This window comes from Vipera berus (assembly GCF_964194415.1).
Source record: "Vipera berus genome assembly, chromosome: 7".
NCBI lineage: Eukaryota > Metazoa > Chordata > Lepidosauria > Squamata > Viperidae > Vipera > Vipera berus.
The window spans coordinates 70301061-70328550 of record NC_138209.1 but is presented as its reverse complement, the minus strand read 5'-3'; the positions used below and the strand labels follow the sequence as shown (position 1 = coordinate 70328550).

At 42.0% G+C, this 27490-nt stretch overlaps 1 protein-coding gene across 1 annotated transcript in view; it reads right to left on the bottom strand.

Moving 5' to 3' along the window:
• Positions 1-27490, bottom strand: part of LNX1 (ligand of numb-protein X 1) — a 147494-nt gene that overhangs the window by 64769 nt on the left and 55235 nt on the right. The window contains exon 2 of the mRNA XM_081332986.1: positions 15364-15862. Coding sequence (XP_081189112.1) covers positions 15364-15755 — 392 coding nt within the window. The 5' untranslated portion in view covers positions 15756-15862. The remainder of the gene's footprint in view (positions 1-15363; positions 15863-27490) is intronic.

Genomic DNA, 27490 nt, shown 5'->3' with positions numbered 1-27490 from the left:
AGGCATTGCATGCCAAAACGATTAGACACAGGGGCAGTTCCCTGTCCTATCCTATCCTATCCTGTCCTATCCTATCCTATCCTATCCTATCCTATCCTATCCTATCCTATCCTATCCTATCCTATCCTATCCTATCCTATCCTATCCTGTCATCTGAATTGTCTCTTGCTGTTTCTGGCTCTAAAAGTCAACTTGGATTCCACAAGGGAGTAATGAAAAAAACAAATAACCTCTGGGAGGAGCAGGTTTTACTTCCTCCTTTGCTTGGCTACTCAGCTACTGATTGAAAGTGTAGGAATAAGGATGTCAAAGCCAATTCAGAAAGTCATGAATGCTGGATTGAATGACCAAAGGACTCTCCCTTTCTTTACTGTCCTTTTGATCTTAAAGACCAGGATAACCATTGAGAATGTTGTTCTTTTTTTTAAAGGTAGGAGAGAAACTCGACTTTTTTTTATTGTGCATTGCGCAGAAAAATGTGTGTTGCACATTGATTGCATCCTCATAGCTGCCATCTTGACAATTTTGACGGTACCCTGCTGACAAATCTGGATTCCCAGATTTATGTGCAGCCACATGGTAACCCTTGACTTCATTAGCAAGTATAAATAGAGCAGAGCAAGTGTTTGGTTGATCCTGTCTCAAGAATGAACAGTGAAAAGGAGGAAGTGGAGAAAAGAGGCTTTGAATATAGTATACATTTTTCTCTCCTTATTAATTTGGATTACTAGAACTATTATTATTATTATTATTATTATTATTTTACATTTATATACCGCCCTTTCCCGAAGGACTCAGGGCGGTTTACAGGGTAATTAAAAAACCAAGATACAAAAGTTAAAACCAAATTTTTTTAAAAAATTATATTTGTCCCTGCATAAATAAAACCCCAGTTAAAATTAAAATTAATTCTCAGCCTGGGCCAGAGAGCTCGAAGAGCCAGGTCTTCAGGTCCCGGCGGAATGAACGGAGGTCGGGGGCAGTCCTCAACTCCACGGGCAGCTGGTTCCAGAGGGCAGGCGCACCCACTGAGAAGGCCCTATCCCTGGGTGTCGTCCGCCGGCAATCTCTTACCGGTGGCACCCTGAGAAGACCCTCCCTGTGGGAGCGCACTGGACAAAGGGAACTTGATGCCAGCAGCAGGTGTTCCCTCAGATATCCCGGACCCAAGCCATTTAGGGCTTTATAGGTCATCACCAGCACCTTGAATCTCACCCGGAGGGCAACCGGGAGCCGATGCAGCTTGCAGAGTAGAGGTGTTACATGGGAGTATCGGGAAACCCCCATCACAACTCGCGCGGCCGCATTCTGCACCAGCTGAAGCCTCCGAGTGGTCCTCAAGGGCAGCCCCATGTAGAGAGCGTTGCAGTAGTCTAAACGGGAGGTCACGAGCGCATGAGTGACTGTGCGTAGGGCATCTCGGTCCAGATAGGGTCGCAATGGTGCACCAGGCGAACCTGGGCAAACGCCCCCCTGGTCACGGCTCCTATATGGTCTTCAAAATTGAGTCGTGAATCCAGGAGGACACCCAAGTTGCGAGCCCTATCAACGGGGGGTAACACCTCACCCCCCACATCATTAGAGATGGAATAGTCTGGTTGACCCGAGATGCCGATATGCACAGCCACTCAGTCTTGGCAGGATTGAGACAAAGCCTGTTTCTCCCCATCCAGACCTGGACCGCCTCCAGGCAACGGGACATCACGGCGAGGGCATCGCTGGGTTGGTTTGGGGTGGAAAGAAAAAGTTGGGTATCAACAGCGTACTGATGATACCCCACCCCGAAACCACGAATGATCTCACCCAGCGGCTTCATATAGATGTTGAACAGGAGGGGCGAGAGAACCGACCCCTGAGGAACTCCACAAATGAGAGGCCTCGGGGAGGATCTCTGCCCTCCCGTCAACACCGACTGCGAACGGCCCAGGAGATAGGAGGAGAACCACCGTAAAACGGTGCCTCCCACTCCCAACCCCCTGAGACGCCGCAGTAGGATACCATGGTCGATGGTATCAAAAGCCGCTGAGAGATCTAATAGGACCAGGACAGAGGAGCAACCCCTGTCCCGAGCCCTCCAGAGATCATTCACCAGCGCGACCAATGCCATCTCTGTGCTGTATCCGGGCCTGAAACCCAATTGGTACGGGTCCAGATAATCAGTTTCCTCCAGGAACAGAGGAAGCTGATGCACCACCACACTCTCAACAACCTTCGCCAAAAAGCGAAGGTTGGAGACTGGACGATAGTTATTTAAAACAGCCGGGTCCAGGGCAGGCTTCTTGAGGAGGGGTCTCACCACCGCCTCCTTCAAGGTGGCAGGGAAGACACCCTCCTTCAAAGAAGCAGTTATTACTGCATGGAACCAGCCTCGTGTCTCCTCCTGGGCCGCATAAGCTAGCCAGGAGGGGCACGGATCCAACAAACAGGTGGTGGTGCTCAGCCTCCCCATGATCCTGTCCACATCATCAGGGGAAACAGGATCGAACTCAGTCCAGATAACATGCTCAAGACCGTCCGATTCCTCCACATCAGACTCTGCCCAGTCAGAGTCCAGACCGGTCCGGATCTGAGCGATTTTGTCCGCCAGATGATGACTAAACTCCTCGGCTCGTCCCCGTAAGGGATCCTCCCTCACCTCCTGATTAAGGAGGGAGCGAGTTACCCTAAACAGGGCGGCCGGGCGATTATCTGCGGACGCGATAAGGGCAGCGAAGTAGTTAGACTTTGCCGTCCTTATCGCCGCAAGATAAGACCTTATAAAGGTTCTTAACTGCAATTGGTCAGATTCGGATCGGCTGGACCTCCAACCGCTCTCTAGACCCCGTCTCCGATGCTTCATCTCCCGGAGCTCCGCAGAGAACCATGGAGCCCAACGGGATCTGCGCCGGGTCAGAGTTCGCAAGGGTACAACACAGTCAAGTGCCCCGGCGGCCGCCCTTTCCCAGGCATCCACCAGGGCATCGACTGGGCTGTGGGTAAGGGTGATGGGTATAGGCCCAAGCGCCCTCTGGAACCGTTCTGGGTCCATTAGGCGCCTGGGGTGGAACCACCTGGTCAGGGGCGGCTATGGGGGCGGCACGGTGGCTCAGTGGTTAAGATGCTGGGCTTGTTGGCTGAAAAGCCAGCAGCCCAGGTTTGCGACCCCAGTGTCATGTGAGGGGGTGAGCGCCTGTCCTCGCTGCAGCTCCTGGAAACCTAGCAGTTCAAAAGCATGCAAATGCAAGTAGATAAATAGGTACCACTTTGGTGGAAAGGAAATAGCGCTCGGTGACGTCACACTGGCCATGTGACTGTGGAAATGGAGCTGAACAGTGCCCACTATAGTCAGAAACGACAAGCAGAATAAAACCTGCAGGGAATTTTTTTACCTTTCCCCCTTCACTAGGACTACTGGAGAAATGAGCCCAGTGCTTCTTCCCATTTTCAAGTGCATGTTTACATGTGCAAGTCAGACTAGGGCACTTTATCAAAACATCAATTCTGTAGAAAGATGCATTTATAGCTTCACCTTTCAAGACACTAGGATAAAAATGTCTTATAGTCATCAATGCAAATATTTTAAAATTCACCTCCAGCGCCACTATAAAAGGTAAAGTTTCCCCCGCACATGCGTGCTAGTCGTTTCCAACTCTAGGGGCCGGTGCTCATCTCTGTTTCAAAGATGAAGAGCCAGCGCTTGTCCGAGGACATCTCTGTGGTCATGTGGCCAGCATGACTAGATGCCAAAGGCACACGGAACGCTGTTACCTTCCCACCGTAGTGGTCCCTATTTTTCTACTTGCATTTTTACGTGCTTTTGAACTGCTAGGTTGGCAGAAGCTGGGACGAGTAACAGGCGCTCACTCTGTTACGTGGCACTCGGGATTCGACCCGCCAAACTGCCGGACCTTCTGATCAACAAGCTCAGTGTCCTAACCCACTGAGCCACTGCGTCCCTTTTTTTTGTTAGCGCCACTAACAATGGGCAAAAATAGATTTTTTTTTAAAAAACGAACTTTAACACGCCTTTTTTTTTAAAAAAAATTAAACAGTATTTAGATAATTTTTAAAAGAATTTTAAAACTGAAGAGGGACACTGACAGTCATTAGGCCCTGAGGGCAGAAATCATGCTGCTGATGAAAATTCCTCAAGGGCAAATCTTTTTAGACCAGAACAATATCGGGGTTCCCAGAGCAGGCCATTAATCCACTAAGTCTTCATTAAAACTGTATTGACCTCACTTAGTTTTTGGTCCTATATTTTGCAAAATAGCAAATGTTGCAATTGTACCAAGTGCCGAGCAGTTTGGGGTCAACATTTGACATTTCTGCAAATGATCATCCTGCTATTTTTTTAGATTCGTGATGAAGAGAGAAAAATCTCCTTGAAGACAGCCATACAAGGCTTCAAAGTTCGGTTTCTGCCATTGCTAGCTCCAAGACTGCCTGCTAGGAAACCGGGATATTTTTTGCATTTGGCTTTAGAGAGATGCCACTATTATAGCAGGGAAACTTTACTAATTTTAGCCTGACCTACACATCACTGATTTTTTACAAGGCATGTGCCTATGTCTCAGGCTGTGCTGTTTAACAAAGGCAGCAAATCAAAACATACACACACCTGTCTGGGTGCCTCATATTCACTTTTGGAAAAGATCAAATGCAGCTTAACAAAATGCTCTGGATTACTCGGTTGCACTCATCTTACGCTATAAGTATTTCTGTAATTACAAGAATGAACAAACCTTTGGGAAGAGAAGGAGAGAAAGTCTCTCACTCTAACCATCATGGACTCTGTTTTGAAAAGAAGCAATCACTGCAACTCACATCTGCTGATTCCATGCTCTAATTTAGATGCTCTGACCCAGTTCACAGGCAACTCCTTGCAATGCTTTTGTTACTGCTGCTCCCTTCCCTTCCCCCAAGAGACTGGACCACTAAACCAATTTCTAAATTGCTGATAGCAGAAGAAGCACATCCAGCAGGAAGCCAATTGGATAAACAGCACGTCAACAAGAATAGCAATCAAAGCGCACTTCTGTAGGTTAGAGGGCAAAACCAATTCAAGCTGAATTGCTACTGTACATAGTAGCCCTGACCACCCAGGAGAAATTAATCAGGATATTCAGGAAATAGCAAGGATGGGTACTTTTTTGCATACATACTCTGACTAATTTCCTGTTTCTTTTACTAGAAACTGGATGTCTCCGTTGCTACTGTCTTAATTTTGAAACTGCAACTGCTCATTTTTCATCTTTTCTCATCTTCTCATCTTTCCTACTACCTTCTCCTACGGTATCTTATGATTTATCACTTGCTGTTTGTAGCTTATGATTAATGATTGTACCTGTGATTTATGATCTATGACCTATTACTTTCTGTTTATAGGTACACTGTGAGCTTATGCACTGGAGACAAATTTCTTGTGTGTCTAATCACACTTGGCCAATAAATGATTCTATTCTATTCTATTCTATTCTATTCTATTCTATTCTATTCTATTCTATTCTATTCTATTCTATTCTATTCTATTCTATTCTATTCTATTCTATTCTATTCTATTCTATTCTATTCTATTCTATTCTATTCCTCTACTCTACTCTACTCTACTCTACTCTACTCTACTCTACTCTACTCTACTCTACTCTACTCTACTCTAATTCTTCCATTCCATTCCATTCCATCCCAGTCCATTCCATTCCATTCCAGTCCAGTCCAGTCCAGTCTATGCTATGCTATGCTATGCTATGCTATGCTATGCTATGCTATGCTATGCTATGCTATGCTATGCTATGCTATGCTATGCTATGCTATGCTATGCTATGCTATGCTATGCCAGGGATAGGCAAGCTTGGCTCTTTTATGACTCGTGGACTTTAACTCCCAGAATTCCTGAGCCAGCCATGCTAGCTCAGGATTCTGGGAGTTGAAGTCCACAAGTCATAAAAGAGCCAAGCTTGCCTACCCCTGTGCTATGCTATGCTGTTCTGTTCTGTTCTATTCTGGTCTGTTCACTCTGTTTTGAATGTGTTCACTCGGTCATTTGTGATCATAAACCCTTGCTCTTCATAGGATTCTCTCTGTATACCATAATAGTTAAATCCTGCAGCTTAGACCAGTTCACTTGGAATGCTTTTGAAAAAAACAAAACTTTACTAATCTTATGTTCTTCAGATATGTTGCACCACAACACCTACCCTCACGTGTTTGTGCAGGACAATTCTAGGCCAATATTTCTGCAATGCATCAAGATGGAGAACTCTAACCTAGAGAGAACATTTGAAGTAGATCCTGAAGGTGGAAAGATTTCTGCTTGTGCATGTTTTTTTAATATGTACTTTAAGTACCTTTAACGTGTACTTGACATATACTTTTTAGCCAGAGCTGCCTTATCAGGGAGATTGGCAGAATACAAATCTAGTAAATGAACCTGTTTTCTTAAATTCTTACTCATTCCAACAAGCAAATTTTCTAGGCAATCCCCATTCCTACACCCAAAGAATACCAGTTATTTAATTACTGTCTCCACAGCCCTGTTATTATCTGTTATTTTAAAGACAAATTGGGTGCTTATCCCAAACATTTGCTTCATTCATCACCTTGCAAATGCATGGTTCATTAAATTTTTGAAACCTCAGAACATAGTTTACTAATTATGCATGGGTATTTTAAAAAAAAGCTTTACGGGGGATATTCCGCATTCCAAAAGCTACTCATGACAACACAGATAAACTCAGCCCTTGAATGTTGTTTACAGGTTGCACTGGCAAAAAATTGTAATCAGTAGAAGTTGGCTTTCATATTTTCACACCTACAAAATGATAGTTCTGCAACTGCATTTCATATAAAACCAAATGTTAGCATTCTGATGGTGGAAAGAAACAGGGTATTTATATTTTCATGCTCTTCAGAAATATAGTACTATTTATTTGCAGGTTGCGGATCGTGTCTGCTTAGAAAGTTTCCGAAAAGACAAAAACCCAAACCAAACGATCCCAAATTTAAACTCAAAAAAAGGGGGGGGGGAGAAGAAAAAACCCAGAAACAACACGCTTAATCTCATCTGTTTTTAAGCACTGAAAAGTCCATTTCTATTCCGAATTTCAATTCAGGCAAATAACGTAGATTTAGCAAGCTTGTTCATTTATATATACAAATACACATATCACAGCGGCACTAATGTGAGGCAATGAAAAGTTAGTGCTCGTTATTTTAAGAGAGAACACAGACACAACACAGAGACACCATCACAACACAACTGTGAGTACTCACAGCTCTGAATACAGGAAGTGCAAATTTCCCACACTGTCTGTATAGTTTGCAGGACTTAGCCAAGGAAGGACCAGTAACAGAAGAGCTTTCATTTTCCCCCCCCAAGCGTATGTTTTCAAAATGCTCCTAAGTGTCCTCTTTGCTCCTTCCTCTCTGCCTCAGTTTCTCTGTGATGGGATACAAAACTTCAAGCTCTTTCTTTCTTTCTTTCTTTCTTTCTTTCTTTCTTTCTTTCTTTCTTTCTTTCTTTCTTTCTTTCTTTCTTTCTTTCTTTCTTTCTTTCTTTCTTTCTTTCTTTCTTTCTTTCTTTCTTTCTTAATGTCAGCCGATTCAGGTCCTCCCCTCCCCCCGTTCCCTTCCTTTTAAACCCAATCAAGAACGCATTATGAACGAAGGCAAATCACTTAGATGAAGCTACGCTGGAAGAAAGCTCAATGACCTGCAAAGTTGATTTGATCTGTTTCTCCAAAGAAGAAGGTTAAGGTATGAGGATTTTTAGGGAGAACAGAGCAGAAATACGTAGCTGGAGGCAAAGCAAGGGCTTAGAGCTGGAAAAAAGGAAAAACAGAGCGAAAAGCCCAGGCTGATGCACACAGGAGTAAGACTTGCATCGTTCTGAGCTCTTCAGAATGGTCCTTTAGAAGCAGCTGATACACTGACATCAGAAAGACAGACAGGTTATGAGCTAAGCTGCGTAAGAGAAGAGAGGCAAGGAAGGAATCGGAATGTAGTAGAAGTGATGCAGCCTGGGAACAGATGATGTTAGATGTGTATGTATCACAAACAAAGACTACTTTTTTTTCTCTAGTCTGGATCCCGTTTGATTGGCTTCAACCAGATGGAGGGAGGGGAAATATCAAAGCTCTTTGTGATGAAATCTAGACTGGTTTTTTTTTTTGACAACTTAACAATAGGAATAAATGCTGTTAAGGTTATAATCAGCAACATAGGAATTTACTTAATCTTCTCACTATGTCCACAGCTTCCCAGGGGCAATGATAATATCTTGTACCTGTATCTGTAGCGAAGTGGTAGATTTCGTAAGTCACTCAAATATAGGCACAAGGAAATCATACTGGCTGTCATGAATTTGCTCACTGTATCACCCTTTCTAGAAAAGAGAGATAAAAGATACGTCTTGCTCCAAAAGTATTGAACAGCGCGACTCCTGGTAGACTCAGCATCGTACATACATTGGACCCTGCAGTCAAGAAAAACCAAATGCACAAGTATAGTATAGGTGGTACCTTGCTCAAAAGTAGTAACTGTAAGAGGGATCTCGGAGTCCTAGTGGACAATCACTTAAATATGAGCCAGCAGTGTGCTGCAGCTGCCAAAAAAGCCAACACAGTGCTAGGCTTCATTAACAGAGGGATAGAATCAAGTTCACTTGAACTGTTAATATCACTTTACAATGCCTTGGTAAGTCCACACTTGGAATACTGCATCCAGTTTTGGTCACCACGATGAAAAAAAGATGTTGAGATTCTAGAAAGAGTACAGAGAAGAGCAACAAAGATGATTAGGGGACTGGAGGCTAAAACATATAGGGAACGGTTGCTGGAATTGGGTATGTCTAGTTTAACGAAGAGAAGGGTGAGGGGTGACATGATAGTAGTGTTCCAATATCCCAGGTGCTGCCACAAAGAAGAGGGAGTCAAGCTATTCTCCAAAGCGCCTGCAGGCAGGACAAGAAGCAACAATGGAAACTAACCAAAGAGAGAAGCAACCTAGAACTAAGGAGGAATTTTCTGACAGTTAGAACAATTAATCTGTGGAACAACCTGCCTCCAGAGGTGGTGAATGCTCGAGTACTGGAAGTTTTTAGGAAGAGACTGGACAGCCATTTGTCTGAAATGGTATAGGGTTTCCTGCCTGAGCAGGGGGTTGGACTAGATAACCTCCAAGGTCCCTTCCAACTTTATTATTATTATTGATCATCACACAGTCAGCCAGATGTTCAGACTGGATTTGGCATTTTTGTCTACCTATCGAGTCCTTACCAAGGACCTGGGATAGGCAGATGTGGATGTTTGATGGTATTATAGATATCGTCACAGGATGGAACCAGTTCCTAGTAAGGCCGCCTTTTGCAATTGACTAATGGCGAATTTGTCAATGCCAATGGTGTTCAAGTGGTGCTCCAGTTGTTTTGGGATTGCACCCAAGGCGCCTATTACTATTGGTACTACCTTGGCTTGCCTTTGCCACTACCCTGGCTTGTCTTTCTTTTTCTATTTGTAGGTCTTTGTATTTTGTTATCTTGTCCAGTTCTTTTTTGTCTATTCTGCTGTCTCCAGGTACTGCCATGTCCACTATCCAGACTTTTTTGTCTTTCTTATCGACAATTGTTAAGTCTGGGGTGTTATGTTCCAGGTGCTTATCTGTTTGAATTCTGAAGTCCCAGAGCAGTTTAACTTTATCATTTTCTATGACTTTCTCTATTTTATGATCCCACCAGTTCTTGCTTACAGGCAAATGATATTTCTTGCAGACCTTCCAATGCACCATTGTTGCTACTTTGTCATGCCGCTGCTTGTAGTCAGTCTGTGCGATCTTCTTGCAGCAGTTTACCAGGTGGCCCACTGTTTCTTCTTTGCATAGGTGGCACTTACTGTCTGTTGCTGTCTTCTCAATTTTGACTTTGAATGCATTTGTCCTTAAGGCTTGGTCTTGTGCAGCCAGAATTAGTCCCTCGGTCTCTTTCTTCAACTTTCCTGCTCTTAGCCATTGCCAGGTCTTGTTATTATCTGCTTTCCCAGCTATTTTTTTTAATGTACTGGCCATGTAGTGCTTTGTCTTCCCATGCCTCTATTCTGTTCTTCATTTGGTCTTTCTTGTAGGCCAGTTTGGTCTCTCCAGTAGTCAGTAAGTCTTCCTGATATACTAATTTCAGTGCATCTTCATCATTGTCCTTCAGATATTTTTCCAAAGCCATTTTTTCTTCTTCAACCATCTGATGTACTTGCAGCATTCCATGTCCACCTATTTGCCTTGGTAGATAGAGTCTGTCAATGTCACTGCGTGGATGAAGGGCATGATTCATTGTCATTATTTTTCTGCTCTTCCTATCCATTGCTTTTAGGTCTGCTGGAGTCCAGTCCACTATTCCAGCTGTGTATCTAATGACTGGAATTGCTCAGGTGTTGATTGCCTTCACGGTATTTCCTCCATTGAGTTTGGACTTTAAGATCTTCTTCATTCTCTTGATGTATTCACCTCTAATCTTTTTCTTGACTTCAGTGTGCTTGATGTTGTCAGCTTGAAGGATACCCCATATCTGCTTCCAGAACTGCACTGTTTCTTCCTTGTCAGGTACTGACTGATTCATTGGAGTTTCTCCATTGATGGATTGGTAGAAACATTTCTGATTGGATTGAAATGGGGGGTTCTGCCTATAATTTGCAATTCGAGCTTCGTATCTACTGATAATGATGATAACTTTATTGTCACTTTGAATGTACACCAATCGGCATACATCAAAATGAAATTTCGTTGCATACAGCTCTCAAAGGGTCACCACCTCCGATATATACTCCTTGTTCGGGGCCCGCTCAAATTTCACATTGTCCATTTTAGTCTCTAGGGAGTGAATGATGGCAAACAGGACAGATGGAAATGGGGCTCCATGTGGATTAGCCCTCAAATTTGCTTGTATTCTGACAACCTCGCCTTCTTTCCTTTTTCTGATCCTGACTCTTCTATCTTTTCCTTTAAGAGGCCTTGCTTCTTTTCACCCCTGGAGCACGCTGCTGCCGCCGCCGCCACCAACTCCTCCAAAAGCCTCTCTCTCTTCCTCTGGGCCGGCCAACAGCCTCATCCAGTTCCTTCGCTCCATAAGCTCCAGGTCCTCTCCTCCTCTGCCTCCTCTGGAAACAGCCCTGATTTGCAGTAGAATCCATCACTGGGCCAGCAGTCAGATCTTGCTGCTGGTAGAACAAATTCAAACAGCGCCAACGACTTTTAACGGTCTCACCAACAGTTCCAAAACAACTAGAAACTCGCCAGGCCAGCAAAGATTGTCGGTCGTATGTCATATGTTACCTTAGTTCCACCATGTTGCTCAAACACATTAAAATCTTCTTGATCATGTGGCCTACAGCCCTTACTATCCCTCCCAAAACTATTCGCCTTCAAGAGCCAATGCAGCCGCAGCCATTCCAGGCGCCGCCATCTTAGAACTTCATGAAGTTAAGAGAGAGAGAGAGAAAAAAGCTAATTCCTTCTCTTCAAAACAACCAAAAGAAAGCAATGGCAAGTTTCACTCAGCTCTGTGTGATGAGCCACAGCAGGATTCTTCAAACGTGGCCCTTTTCTGACTTGTGGACTTCAACAAGATTTTCTTGGCTATAGCTGTTATTTGCTGCTTTATTATTTCCAGTGCTTCCTTGATCTTCCTTGTTTCTAAGTGGTATTTCTTGATTAGGTATTCTTTGGTCTTCTTGTTCTTCAGCTTCTTTTCTTTCATCTGTTCTAGCTTGCTTGCACGTGATCTTCACTTGCTGATCTTATTTTCTAGTCTAAACTTCCATTTTTGTGGTGCACTGTTTGTTTGTTTTTCTTCTTTGTTGATTTTGCATCCCAGGTATTCAGTTATAACTGCAGCTGTGCTGTACATTAGATGGTTTGTTTCTTGCAGTGAATTGGTGCTTATGCTTGATATTGCAGTATTTGCATCTTTTAATGCTTGTGCTAGCTGTTTCTTTGGAACAAGCTTCAATGCAGGCAGCCTTATTCTGTTGTTTTTGTGCTGTTCTATATGCTCAGTTATTCTTTGTTTCAATTCTTTTATTTCTTTAGTTAGAGGGCTTTGTTCTTCCTGAGGAAGAGGTGCCTGGTTTCCAAATGAGAACAGTTGTATATCTCTGCTGGATTCCTTCACTGCCAACTCCCCCTGGCTTGCCTCTACATTCTGAATTACTTCTGGCAAGGCTTTGATTCCTTTGCCCTGGGTAAACCTTTGCAGTTCGTCCAATTCTGTGTCTGTGAATACTTTATTTTGTATTATAAATCGGTGTTGATCTGCTAGTCTCTGTTCTGTTATTTCTGATTCTGGATGTTCTTCTTTCTAGAACTGGTGCATTCGTTTTAGATATCCTCTTCTTGTTGGACTTGATCTGTAATAACAGATAATTATTTCTTTGTTTTCAATCACTGTGTATTTGCGACGGGTAAACACTTTTTCTTCCAGTAGTTCTGCAGCTGCTGGCCCTGGTTGGTCAGCCAACAGCCCTGAGTCCTGTCACCCATTTTTCACCAGATATCCAGGAACTCCAACATCTGGTACGGACCTTGTTAACCGGGGCAACATCCGAGCTGGTACGGCATTCTGAAATTTACGTCTCACTATATTTTTCATGGGAGAGACACTGTTTGTCTGACTCCTCTGATGTGACCTGTCCAGTATGGTTGAACCTCTGGCATAGCTCTCATCTTCCTCAGAGTACACAAGCCCCACAACCACGTCAAGGTAGATGATGATGATGATGATGATGATGATGATGATGATGATGATGATGATGATGATTCAGGATCACAGCTCTGGATTCTTCTCTCCATTTTCCTTAAGTTCTCCATTCTCCATTGCAACTGTATAACAATGCTTTTTAAAAGGTAATGGAAAGAAAACCATAGCCCTACTTTGAACCATCATATCTACCCACAATGACATAAGTATAGTTTGTTTCTTTTTACTGTTTTCTTGGTTTAAATCATGTTTTGCTAACTATTGTGTTTTTTTCCTCTCTCCAAGACTATCTCAGTAGTCGTCTAAGAACTGGGTAGGCTCCAGATGACAGCACCATAGGAATAAAAGAAAAACTCTTTCACGACTGATTAGTGCTTTTGCCACGTGCTCAATAGCTTTTGGGAGCACTTGGCAAAATCACGGCAGGTTGTTTTGCTTCCTTTCTGCAGCTGGATGGGATCATAACTAGGATGTGTAGAATAGCTGATTTCTACTCAGGTGAGATAAATTGAGCATCTTCGTGATATTATGAGGTGGCCTTCCTGTTCATCAAAACTGCTATTTCAAAATCATTTCTGACATGCTCATGGCTATCACTGCATTTGATGACGCATCTCATCCCTCAGTAAAAACAGTATTTGGGGATCCAAGAAGAAATATGTGGGTTACTAATCTATAGGCCCCCTATAAATTAGATATGTCATCCACATGTCATATACTAAATATACATATATGTATACATACATACATACATACATATATATATACACACAGTATGTGTATATACTGTATATATATATATATATATATATATATATATATATATATATATATATATATATATATATATATATATATATATATATATATATTCTGCCAACCTAGCAGTTCGAAAGCACGTAAAAGTGCAAGTAGAAAAATAGGGACCACTACGGTGGGAAGGTAACAGCGTTCCGTGCGCCTTTGGCGTCTAGTCATGCCGGCCACATGACCACGGAGACGTCCTCGGACAAGCGCTGGCTCTTCGGCTTTGAAACGGAGATGAGCACCAGCCCCTAGAGTTGGAAACAACTAGCACGCATATGCGGGGGAACCTTTACCTTTACATATATATATGTGCCCTAATCCCACGCATGCACAAATCGCGCTTTGCGTGCTCGCCTGCCGCTTGTGCAGCCCAGTGGGCTATGGATCAGTACCAGTCCACAGATCGGGGACTGGGGATCCTTCATCTACTACATCTCTGTCTCTAAAGGCTAAGCGTTGTGTCTAGATTTAAGCAAGCTGAGAAAACATATACAGGTTTAAAAACTTAATCTAGAACAGATTTTCCTGTTACTACAGTATCCTCTTCCCCTCCTTACAGTGAACGAAAAGGAGTTGTAATTTTGCAACCTGAACTTTTTCCTTCTGGGAATGGGAAAGAAGTAAAATGGAAACCCTGGTCATTTGAGGTGCTGGTGTTCACCTTAAATCCCTCTAAACAATTTAGGACCTGACAATTTTCCTTGCTATGAACTTCTTCCAATTCCTCTGGAAGAAGTGCTTTGAGACACCCCCCCTCCAAGGTCCCTGTAGTTATTAAAATGGCAAAATCTCTTCTGTTGTGTCCAGCTTTTAACTGCTAACTGAACTTAATGGTTCTGACGTTAATTTCAGGGGTGACTTCACTGAATTGATTCTACTGTCGCGATTTACAAGTCCCATCTTACATAATGATTCTATTCCAGAAACATTGGCATAACCCAGTTTTTCCATACGTCATCTATTCTCTTGGGTCCCACGCAACATTACACTCTGTGCATAATACAAAAAGCTTACGCATTTAAGATGCCTCATGCTTCATCTCTTATGCCTCATGGAAATATTTGCACGAAACCCTATGTGACCCAGGAAGCGTCTGAATGTGGCTGTACTGTTATAAGCTGCCTTTAATTCATGTAAGCTGAAAGATGAAGGATACATTCAATAATAAAAATAAGTGATTGCTACTAAAAGCCCACCTTATATTTAATATTATCAAGCAACGAATCGGCAAACACCTAGAGGCAAACAAAGTCATAACCAAAAGCCAACATGGTTTGTCAAAAACAGATCGTGCCAGACAAATCTTATTGAATTCTCTGACCAGGTGAGAAATTTCCTGACAGTTGGAACAATTAATCAGTGGAACAACCTGCCTCCAGAAGTTGTGGATGCTCCAACACTGGAAGTTTTTAAGAAGAGACTGGACAACCATTTGTTTGAAATGTTATAGGGCAACTCCTCAACCTTGGCAACTTTAAGACTTGTGGACTTCAACTCCCAGAATTCCTCAGCCAGCAAGGGGTTTGCTGGGGATTGAACTAGAAGACCTCAAAGGTCATGTTATTGTTATTGTTATATCTAACTTGATTGACAGATTTATTTACATCAGGGGTGTCAACTTGCTGGCCCGCGGGCCGGACGCGTCACGACAAAACCGCGCCTACCCCATTGCCGGCAATGGACAAAAAGCTCCGATATGTCATGCGACGTCACATGATGTCGTGAGTTTGACATGTCTCATGTACATCATAAGGAAGGATCAGAATGTCTTATAGAAAATGTTATCCATTTGAGGTTTTTTTCTTTATATATATATACATAAGAGCAAAAGGACTCACCCATTCTGAAAATGCTGCTCAAGATTACAGCGTTGCAGAATTTCTGAACAGTGTTCTGTGAAAGGACAGTTCACCAGTAGCTTATCCAGCAGCTTATTCACTAGGATGCTTGACTTTCTGCATCTCTGTAGAGCTAGAGCTTTGCGGTCCATAGGGCAGAAGTCTTTTTCCACAAGGAAATCTGTAAGGCAGACTGTACAGTATGTGTGCCCACAGGGTGTATCCAGAGGTTGAAGCAAAGGCTGCAAGCAAATGTGGCAGATTAGGTCATCATCTACGTCTTCTGTGTAGGTGTATATATGGTTCTCTTCTGGAAGGTGCCTTTGGCCACAGGCCAAACACAACGGAGCAGAGTTTCCTCCTGTCTCTTCCAATGGATCTTTTGGATTCATAACTGTATGTTCCCGTGTCACCAAAAGAGAGGAGACGATGTTCAGCTTCTATGAGAACTTATCTCTATCCAAACTTATTAGTCAGCCTTTCCTGAGGGCCTTTAGATCTGGAGAGAAGCCACACAATGGTCAATTAATTTATGTCAGTATTCAAATTCTATATTATTCATTTCATGATGGAGCACCCAACAATCAAACTTTATTGCAACAAATCAATAAACCCGGCCGAAATATGTGTATACACACACACACACACACACACACACACACACATCAATTTGTTTCTAAAATCTTGTTTCTGAAAGTCGAAAGTAGCATGCAGCCATTACATCTTTCAATCAGTTGATTTTTCTCCTTAGAAAGAAAAGTGATAGCTGAAGCAGTGAGAAAACAGAGTATAAAGGACACCAATCCTTTAGAAAAATTCCATGAGGCGATATTACCACACAAGAGAAGAGTGGGGGAAAAAATGAAATGCAAACATTTGAAAAAAACTATATCTTTTTTAAGAGAAAACCAAGCTTGTATAAAGTTGCTAGGAATCATTATAGCCAGCATGATAGCGCAAGGAAATACAAGGTCTCAAGTGTGGCATAATCGCCTATAACCCACCTACCGCTGTTAAAACTAAATAAAAATGGCTTCTACCATTATTTACTCACTTGCCCCCCACACACACATGCACACCTGCCACCCCAGGCAATAAATAATTCAAAGTATGATAAACAGTCGACTTAAACTGAAGTGTGCTCCACGTGTCATCCTAAGCCATGTTTTAGAAACATTCAGAAAATGTTTGGATCTGTGCATCATCTGTGTGATCCAGATTGTTGGGGGCAATTAAGCTGACTTTGTAATAATGCCACTTGGGGGGGGGGCGAAAGCCCTAATAAGCAGGTATATACATAGAATGAAGGCTACTGCTAAGCTTGTAAGCTGCCCTGAGTCTTCGGAGAAGGGCGGGATATAAATGGAATTAAAAAAACAAAACACAAACCCAGAGCTACAAACATTCTCATGCAACTGCAGACCAACAGGGATGTTGAGGTTGGGGAAGTATCTCTATTTACAGTAGAAATGATTGGCAAGATCTTTCATGAGATGTCAGCTAGCTAGAGGGTATTCTGCAAGAGCTTTCCTTTATCCACCCCGCCCTCTCAACTAAACTTTGTCCTTTTTTTTTTTTGTATCTGAGCCGGTAGATCCTCTTCCAACATAAAGGATGGAGCTGTTACTAACTTTTGTTTTCCCAGGAAGCTTTCAAAGGCTACAGGGGGCAAAGTGAATTTTGAAAGCACAATGTGCTGGCAGCCGGCGTTTGGTTTGCAACAAACCTGATTTCTACTCACAATATTTTTTTTATGAATTAAGAGAATAAGAAAAATGAGGTGGAGCGCTGAATCAGTGCCAAGGGGAGCCTTTGTAGACAAGGAAGGCAATTCCTTATAAGCGTCACATTCCTGCTTCGAAAAAACAAAACAAAAACTTATCGCCATCCTAAGCACTGTACAACTGTGTCTCAAAGACTGGGGGACATTACAGTGTTATTGTGAAAATACATGTGCACATTGTTGGAATACTCAGGCTACAGAAATGCCAACAACTGGGAACAGCAGTGAATATCTCAAGAGGCTCTGCTATGGAAGAGTTAACCAGTTCAAACAGATGCTCTCATTCTATAAGAATAGACCTATATCCATCATGGCAAGAGCCCTGGTGGTGCGGTGCTTGGAATGCTGTATCGCAGGCTAATTTTGCTGACTGCCAGCAGTTCGATTCTGACTGGCTCAAGCCCAAGGGTGCTTTTTCACAAGGCAACAAGTCCAGTTGCCTCGTGAAAAAGCACCTTTGGGATAACTAGAACCTGGATGACTGAGAATCTCCATGGACTTTTAGCTATGACAAGGCTCAAGGTTGTGTTGTGGTTCAGGGTCAGCCTGTGGGTTCGGCAGTTGGGTCGGACGACTCAGAGGAGGAGGAGGAGGGGGGTGTTGAAGAGCTTGCTGAGGGGATTGGACAGCTTGATGAGAGCCCTCAGCCAGGCCACTCTCATCTGGTCACGATGCAGACCCAGCTGTGTGAGCCTGACAGCGTGGATGAAGATGACCCACAGCTGGCCCTGTTCAAGGATGCCTGACGCAGGAGGCAGTCAATCAGGAGTAAACAGAGGAAGGCAATGGGGCTCCTCGGAAGGAGGCAGAGAGAAGCCACGCCCTGAACTGTATTTAAGGGGGAATGCGTGGGAGGGCTGGTTTGCTGAAGGCAACCGCTTGAAAAGCTCCTGTTTCTTGGTTCGTGTCTTGTTCTATTTGTTTTTGTAGCAATAAATTTGGCAGGCGTAATTCCAGCCTCTTGCCTTCTTGTAAAAGGGGTTGTCCCTGCCTTTTCTGCAGGGCCGGTAGCAGGCTGGTACAGAGCAGGTTGACTCAGCCTTCCTTCCTTCCAAGGTCAGTAAAAATGAGGACCCAGATTGTTGGGGGCAATAAGCTGACCCTGTAAACCGCTTAGAGAGGGCTGTAAAGCACTGTGAAGCGGTGTATAAGTCTAAGTGCTGTTGCTCTTGCTTGATGGTTACCCCGATTCTTGTCTGCTTCTTGAAAGATCATTTCTCCTGGAACACAGCATTAGAAGTGGCACCATGCTACTACCTTAGGGGAAAGAGGTAGGCAAAGTCAGGGTAAAACCTACGTCTGATTTCATTTATATTTAGAAATTAAATTCGTTTAACACGATTGTTCCTCATGAATACATTTAAACATTTTCCTCTTGGAAACATTTAAACATTTTCCTTTGTAAAGGGTTCTGGAGGACAGTAGCCAAAGTTTGCAGCAGCCACATGCAGCCTGCTTCTCAGCTCCAGTGCTAACGGGGATGCTGAAGAACTGCCGGTATCACCAGCATAATTTCTCTTTTCTGTTATTCCTTTCTTTTTTAACAACAAAAAAAAATTATATCCTTTGAGTTTGCATAGTTTTGCACAGAAGCGCAGAATTCCATTTGCACGATCAATCTCTCCTCGATTCTGGAAAGCTTAATATTCATTTCTCTGTTTAGTTTTCTCCAGCTCCGTTGTTATTGTTCTTCAGCTGCTGGCCTTATAGCCATAATTTTGATTTGGCTGAAATGCCTATTAAAAAACTCTTGAAGGCAACTGTTCCTTGCATGGCCTCCTACAGAAATATGGGGATTGTAACTCCCAAGGTAGTTCCAACCCCTTTGGAAAGCACCCAGTTTGGAAAACACCAACTTACATTTATACCTGTTGAACTTGGTGATAATTAAAGCTACAGAGGACAATCATTTTTTTCCCTCCATGCTGCAAAATCCAAAAACAAAATTTGCCAAGCCTGACTACTACTGTTAGAGTTTCTAAATTCTGGAATGCTTTTTGTTTCAAACAACAACAACAACAGCCGGACAAGAGGCTTGGTGGAGCAGTGGGCTAATGCCTCCTTAAGTAACACCAGCTGCCTGCAATAAGTGCAGGTTCGCATCCCACCAGGCTCAAGGTTGACTCAGCCTTCCATCCTTCCGAGGTAGGTAAAATGAGGACCCAGATTGTTAGGGGCAATTAAGCTGACTTTGTAATAATGCCGCTTGGTGATGGGTGGGGGTGAAAGCCCTAATAATCAGGCATATACATAGAATGAAGGCTATTGCTAAGCACATTTGATTTGTGCTTAAAATTGTAAGCCGCCCTGAGTCTTCGGAGAAGGGCGGGATATAAATAGGATTAAAATAAAATAAAATAAATCATTGCTTCCTGCTTCTGTATAGACTCATTTCTCTCAAGTGGCGCTATGTTTTGAACACTCAGGTTTATGCATGGAAAGACATTGCTATCCAAACTCTAAAAGATTACACGACAATTTCATTAATTTCACTGGATGGGGAAAGATAAAGGAGGGGAAATCCTCTCTTTGATGTACCATTTATATATCAAGTATAAGAGAAAGGCAGAAAAGGATAAGGGTCAAAATATATTTATGTTATCTACAGCCTGTGTTTATAATGGAAGTAACTTCTGTATGTTGTACTTCATTCTGTCATCACTGTTAATCTTACTGCATACATATTTACATCTTGAGGACTCAGACGGAGGAGACTTTTTTGTTCACACTGGTTTCAAGTTACAAACAAGGACCATATTTATTCAGGAGTGAGACCTAGTGGGTTTGGTGATCTTATGGCCTACTAAGGGTACAGGTCGTTCTCAACTTATGACCGGAATATTGAGCCTAGAATTTCTGTTACTAAGTGAGACAGTTGTGAAATGAATTTTGCCCCATTTTACCAACTTTCTTGCCATACTTATTAAGCGAATCACTGCAGTTATTAAATTAGTCACACGGTTGTTAAGTGAATCTGCTTCCCCATTGATTTTGCTGTCAGAAGGTCACAAAAGGGGATGACATGAACTCTGGAGGGCACTGCGACCATCATAAATATGAGTCAATTAACAAGCGTCTGAATATTTTTTTTATAAATATTTTATTAATTTTCTAGTTTTACAATCATAGTATTTAATAAGCAAGGTGTTGTTTGGGTACATTAGTAATTCAGTGGTACATATTAACTTCCTCAATCTAGGCCAGGGGTAGGCAACCTTGGATCTTTTATGACTCGTGGACTTCAACTCCCAGAATTCCTCAGCCAGCATGGCTGGTTCAGGAATTCTGGGAGTTGAAGTCCACGAGTCACAAAAGAGCCAAGGTTGCCTACCCCTGATCTAGGCCCAATATTACACCATCCAATGCTTCCTCTTTTCTTCCGGTATTACACATTTTCCCACACTAGGCAAATACAATTCTTATTATTGTTAATACATATACAATTGAATATCAACATCTTTGTTACATTTTCCTAATATTTATTTTTATTTATTTATTTATTAATGGGACTTATATCCCGCCCTATCTCCCGAAGGACTCAGGGCGGCTAACAACAATAACATATAATAAGTACAGAAATTAAGATAAAATAATATTAATAATATCAATAACGTCGGTTTAAAATATCTTTTCTAACCAAAATATACCTTAATTGCATTTGCACTTAGTATCCTGTTTTTCCCGCTTTTTAAAATTTCCCATCAGTGTTAAAAATGTCTATATCACTTATAATTTCTCATAATAAGTTATATTTGGGTAACCAAAAGCTTCCCTTATGCAAACCCTCTTAGCATTTTCATATTTCTCTTCCCATACCAAAATATAATATTCTAGTTATAAATCCTATCTTTCTAGTTATAATAATACTTCTATTTCTAACAATCATCTGTTCTCAGCCATGTTCAAACATCTGATTAATAGTATAATATCCCATCTAATGGGTCAAAACCTCTATTTTCTTCAGTCTTACTCTAGCTTTCTTCCTTTGCCAACTAACTTTCCAAGTCAGTGCATCTGAATCATCAAGTAATTCTTCCTCTATTCTTGTGTATATTGTTCGGAATAAGAGAGACAATTTGATTAAAGTATTTTTGGAAGGAAACAAGCAACTGAATTTTGATCATGTCACCATGGGGAAGCTGCAATGGCGGTAACTGTGAAAAACAGTCATACATCACTTTTTTCAGTGCCATCGTAACTTCAAACAATCACTAAGTGAACTGTTATAACTCAAGGACTACCTATATTTGGAAGGACAGGCTAAAAAAACAACAACCTGTATTTAATTCTTTCTCACACTTCCCAGGTTTGATGTCACTGAAATTTGCAAGGAAAATGGTTTGTATAAAATGTGGCTATGCTGAAAGCAAGGGATAGCTATGTAGGATTAAAAAAATAGGTCTGAGGGCAGGGAAAGGTTAAGAGATTCAAGAAGATAAACCTGAAGACAAAGTGGGAGATGACGACCTCCATAGAGAAGATGGCACTGAGGGTAGCCATGAGGGACATACTATTTGTTGGGGTAAATATTGACTTCCTTAACAGGCAGCATTCCTTGCCTGATCTTTGTTGGAAGCCGTGCCTCAGGTAGAAGGTCCATGCAAAGAGTGGTAAGATCCACTGAAAAGATCATAGGAAGCTCGCTTCCTGCTATTCAGGATGCTGCTTATAAGCGCTAATGTGCTTAGAGACCCCACACCCCCATTTATGGTCTGTTTCTCTTGGTCCCCTCTGGGAGGAGGTTTCAAAGTACTTATAGCAGGACTACTGATTCTGTAATAGCTTTGTTCCCTATGCCATCCGTTTGGTAAACTTGCAAGATTCGTTTTTCTCGCCATGCACATGTATTCATAAGCCGAACTAGACTGTGTTGTTTCTCTGTGTCATATAATATATCTGGGTATATGCATAATTCTGTATTTATTTATTTTTGTCATATCTGTGTAGTGTATATTGGAGGTGGTGACTGAGAGCTGTATGCAGCAAAATTTCATTTTAATGTATGCCGACTAGCGTGCATTCAAAATGACAATTAAAGTTATTATTCTCTTATTCTATTCTATCTTATCTGGGTGTGGAAGCACATTGGTCTTGATTCGTACTTGATATCTATTTGTGCTTGGATGAGACATCTCCAGAGACTACCACAGCTGAAGACTACACCACTGTTTCTCATCTTTGGCAACTTTAAAACATGTGGACTTCAATTTTCAGAAATCCCCAGCCAGAATTCTGGGAACTGAACTTCACATGTTTTAAAGTTGCCAAGATTGAGAAACTCTTCAGTAGACGGAGAGAGCTGGATAAAGAATTCCAGAAGGTGGAAATGGTAACCCCAGGCCAACTCTGTTATTAAGAAAACTACATGAATGTGTTTGTGAAGTAACAGAATAACAAAGTTGGAAGGGATCTTGGAGGTCTTCTAATCCAATCCCCTTACTCAAGCAGAAGACCCTATACCATTTCAGACATATGGTTGTCCAATCTCTTCTTAAAAACCTCTAGTATTGGAGCATTCAGAACTTTGGGAGGCAATCCGTTCCACAGATTAATTGATCTCACTGTCAGGAAATTCCTCCTTAGTTCTAGGTTGCTTCTCTCCTTGATTAGTTTCCATCTGTTGCTTCTTGTTCTGCCTTCAGGTGCTTTGGAGAATAGGTGGACCCCCCACTTCTTTGTGGCAGCCTCTTAACTTAGCAATTTTTTTGCTTTTCTTTGTTTTTATTATTTTATTTATTTGTATTCCAGCTTATTTTTTAAATAAACAACTGAAAGCTATGAGCATAACTAATATGCCTTCCTATTTCCCCACAAAAAACAACACTCTGGCATAGGTTGGGTTGAGAGAGAGAGAGAGAGAGAGAGGCTGTCTCAAAGCCACCCAGCCAAGGTGGGACAGAACTCATGGTCTAAAAAAAATATTGAATAGATTAGTTTTTGTTGTTTTGGCTAATATTTATTTATTTATTTATTTATTTATTTATTTATTTATTTATTTATTTATTTATTTATTTATTTATTTGATTTATATACCGCCCTTCTCCCGAAGGACTCAGGGCGGTGTACAGGGCAATAAAAATAAGAATACAGGATACAAGATTTAAAGTTAAATGATTGTGCCCAATGTAGTAAGTTAGTTAAAATAATGCTAAAACCCCAAACCCATCAGGCCAGGCCGGCTTGTACAAATAGATAAGTTTTTAGATCACGTTGGAAGGAGCGAAGGTCGGGGGCCATCCGGAGTTCAGCCGGTAAGCGGTTCCAAAGGATTGGTGCACCCACCGAGAATGCTCTCCCCCTGGGGGTCACCAGTCGACATTCTCTGACCGGTGGTACCCTGAGGAGGCCCTCTCTGTGGGAGCATACAGGGCGGAGGGAAGTTGACGCCGGCAGTAGGTGCTCCCGTAGGTAATCCGGACCCATGCCATGTAGGGCTTTGTATGTCATCACCAGCACCTTGAATTTCACCCGGAAGGCAACTGGAAGCCAATGCAGCTCACGGAGCAGAGGTGTAACATGGGAGTATCGGGAGACCCCCAAAAGAACTCGCGCAGCTGCATTCTGTACCAGCTGAAGCTTCTGAGTGGTTCTCAAGGGCAGCCCCATGTAATATTGAATGCAAGCTGAACAAAACAGGCGTTGCTGTAATTATTTCATGAAGAAAGAATTTCAGACCCTCTGTTTTTCTGTCTGCAAGTTTGAATCTCAATCACCCCTTCCTTTTTTTTCCTGGGTCTGTTGCAGAAAGAACCTGTGGGCACCTTAAAGGCCTGCATTATTGTAGGGTTCTCAAAACTTATGCTAATGTCTCCTTCCAAGATAATCTGACATGTCAGGTCTAGCCAGATATATAAACATGGGTAGCCTCCAACAGCTTCCAGGGAGAACGTGCAGAACCCATCTGCAGGCTCATTCCTGTGGCTTCAAAGCATCGGCATTTATTACAGGCTGCTAAACGTCGGTGCCTTTTTGCCAGAGAGGATGTTGGACCTGCAAAGCATTCATACCTAGTTGGAAAGTCATCTTAATGAGTCAATAGCTGGGGGCTGGATGCAAATTCATCTGACTCCAATTCACCCAACTGACACCGAGCGCATGATTCTCGGTTCCGCACTTTGCAGCCTTGATATAGCCTCTCTCTTCAGGTCAGTTTTGCTGTTTATGAAAAGGAAATTGGTGTTTTAGTATGTTTCAGCCACGTGGAATGTGAACTGTAGGATTTGTTGGCTGAAAGCCCAGGCAGAAGAGGCACAAGCAGGGGGCAGGATTCCCCACCACCACCGCCCCGAATCTTCTGGTTAACTTTCTATATCCTGGTAGGGGGATACAGCATCCGTGAACCACAAATGACAATTCCCTATTTGGGGGGTTGAACAATAGGGAACTGATTCAGCAAGGATGGGAAAGAGCTAGTGGTAATTCCCTCTTGATGGGATATCAGCTTCTGGGAAGAAATACATCCAAAAGGGAAGGGGGGGGGGCAATGGCCAAGCTTGATTAGCTGTAGAAAAGCTGGGGCTTTAGATACCATAAAAATGGTAAGAAATCCCCTTAGTTTTGTTTTCAGAGAAAACTACCTGGAATAAATCAGCCCTTAGTGAAACTAACCTGCTTGTTAATCAGCAGTTAAGATGTTTATTGCATAAGCATTGGATATTCACCATCGTTATTCCTTCATAGCTATTATAAAACTGAATTTCTAAATAGGATTTACAAAGGCAATTTGAAACTAACTTTTTTTAATGACTAATTTATACGCTTTCATACTTAGCCCTGAATACCTACCTCTTGTGAATGAATGGTACTATTTTGGCAAGTTAAGTAATAGTTGGTATGATGGGCAAAATAACTATGGTGTGATCTTGGTCAGTATAGGAAAAAGAATATTATTTATTTGCAGATCAATCTATATCCTTCCTTACTGATTGAAGAATACTATTCAAGGCAACTAAGGCAGGGGTCTTCAAACTCGGCCATTTTATGACTTGTGGACTTCAACTCCCAGAATTCCTCAGCCAGGCATGCCTGGCTGAGGAATTCTGGGAGTTGAAGTCCACAAGTCATAAAAGGGCCGAGTTTGAAGACCCCTACTATAGTAGTTGCCTCCTGAATTTCAGAAGATCATTCTTGACCAGAGATCATGCTACACTGAGATGTCATTGAGGTCTTCTTGGTAAACCCTCTGAGGACCTCAGTGGTCATAAAGGTAATGTAAATGTATAACTATAAAGGTAAGCTCACATCTTGATGCAATGAATGTCTCTACAACTAACAAATGAAAGTACTCACGAACAGAATAGATAAAATACAAAACAAAGCAGCTTGGCATAACAAGCATTTTACAACAAATATTCTCAATTAAACTAACGCGATAATAAATAAAAAAAAATCTTCCCAGAACATAGCTTTATAGTATGAGAAAGCTAGCTTCTCTATTAACTTAATGAATTTTGTTTTCTTTGTTTATTTCCAAAAAGCAAGACTATTAAGTCAGTGGAGAATAAGGCTCTATTCTACTCTTATAAGATTATATTGGTCATAATTCTGTATGCATGTTATGGACCATTGGGATGAAAGGACATGAAAAATGGGCTTCAGACCAAAATGCAAATTCATATTGTATCTATTGCCAGCTAAAGAAAATGCAAATGCTGTTTTCATTAGCAGTATGTTTCACTGATTGTTGTTAATAAGTTTAGTACTCAACACTATATATTTCCAGGCAGTCATTGAAGACAGAGAGAGTGAAGGGAAGACATAGAACATAGAATAATACTGTTGGAAGGGACCTTGGAGGTCTTCTAGTCCAACCCCCCCGCTCGAGCAGGACACCCTATAGCAGGGGTAGGCAACCTTGGGTCTTTTATGACTGGTGGACTTCAACTCCCAAAATTCATGAGCCAGCATGGCTGGCTCAGGAATTCTGGGAGTTAAAGTCCATGAGTCATAAAAGAGCCAAGGTTGCCTACCCCTGCCCTATACCATTTCAAACAAATGGTTGTCCAGTTTCCTTTTGAAAGCCTCCAGTGATGGAGCACCCACAACTTCTGAAGGAAAGCTATTCCATTGCTTGATTGTTCTCACCATTAGGAGATTTCTCCCTACTTCTAGGTTGCTTCTCTCCTTGCTTAGTTTCCATCCATTGTTTCTAATCTTGCCTTTTGCTGCTTTGGAAAATAGCTTGACCCCTCGTCTTTGTAGGAGTTGCTCAAATATTGGAACACTGCTATCATGTCCCCCCCTAGTCTTTCCTTTCATTAGACTAGACCAGGGGTAGGCAACCTCGGCTCTTTTATGACTCATGGACTTCAACTGCCAAAATTCCTCAGCCAGCATAGCTGACTGAGGAATTCTGGGAGTTGAAGTCCATGAGTCATAAAAGAGCCGAGGTTGCCTACCCCTGGACTAGACGGTCCCAATTCCTGTAACTGTTCTTAGTATGTTGAAGCCACAGCCCCCTAATCATCTTAGTTGCTCTTCTCTGCACTCTTTCCAGAGTCTCAAGATTTTTTTATAATATGGTGACCAAAACTGGATGCAATATTCCAAGTGTGGGCTTACTAAGGCTTTATTAGACAATACATTAAACGGAAGTGGTCAAAAATGTTCACGGGAATATCTTAGGACGTTTAGTGAGATGGCGCATTTACCAAGCATAAAACTGATTCGGTGACAGCATTGTGTCCCGGGGAAAGGCAAATGATGAAATGGGTGTCACTGTGTCATAACCCCAAACTTCACCTGTATTGTACGTGCATTGTGATATAACATGCTAATACATAAGCTTGTATCATGGCATCACAATACACATTTCATTATTTGATGAGGACTTTTTAGTTGCTGTCAAAGTCCAAACTAAAGATTGTTATGATCAGTGCTTTTTTGTAAAAGAAAAAAGGTGCCGGAACTCACACATGTCATACAACCTGCCTTGCCTACCCTACAAGGTTCCATCCAAAAAAGGTTCCAGAATTCCGTTCTGAGCGTTCTATGACAAAAAAAGCCCTGGTTATGATACATACACATATCATGAGAAGCCAAGATAGCAACATTTTAAGTTCAGTCTAAAAAAACCCCATTCAGCCTGAGTCCTTATTTATTGAAAATAAAACCCTGAAATCAGTGGTCACTGAGCAAATTAGATTCCCAGCTCTATCCTATTACCCAGAAATAATCTCAGTTCAACTAGTTCTGCTCCCCAAATTGCAGTTAAAGAGAACAATTATTGTTTTTCTTTTCAATAATATATTATTGCTGGACTTCCTGTGAAATAGCAAAATTCAAATGTGTTCAGAAAATTTCTTTTAACTTTGTCTTGTTAATTTAGAAGGTGGCATTGTTTTT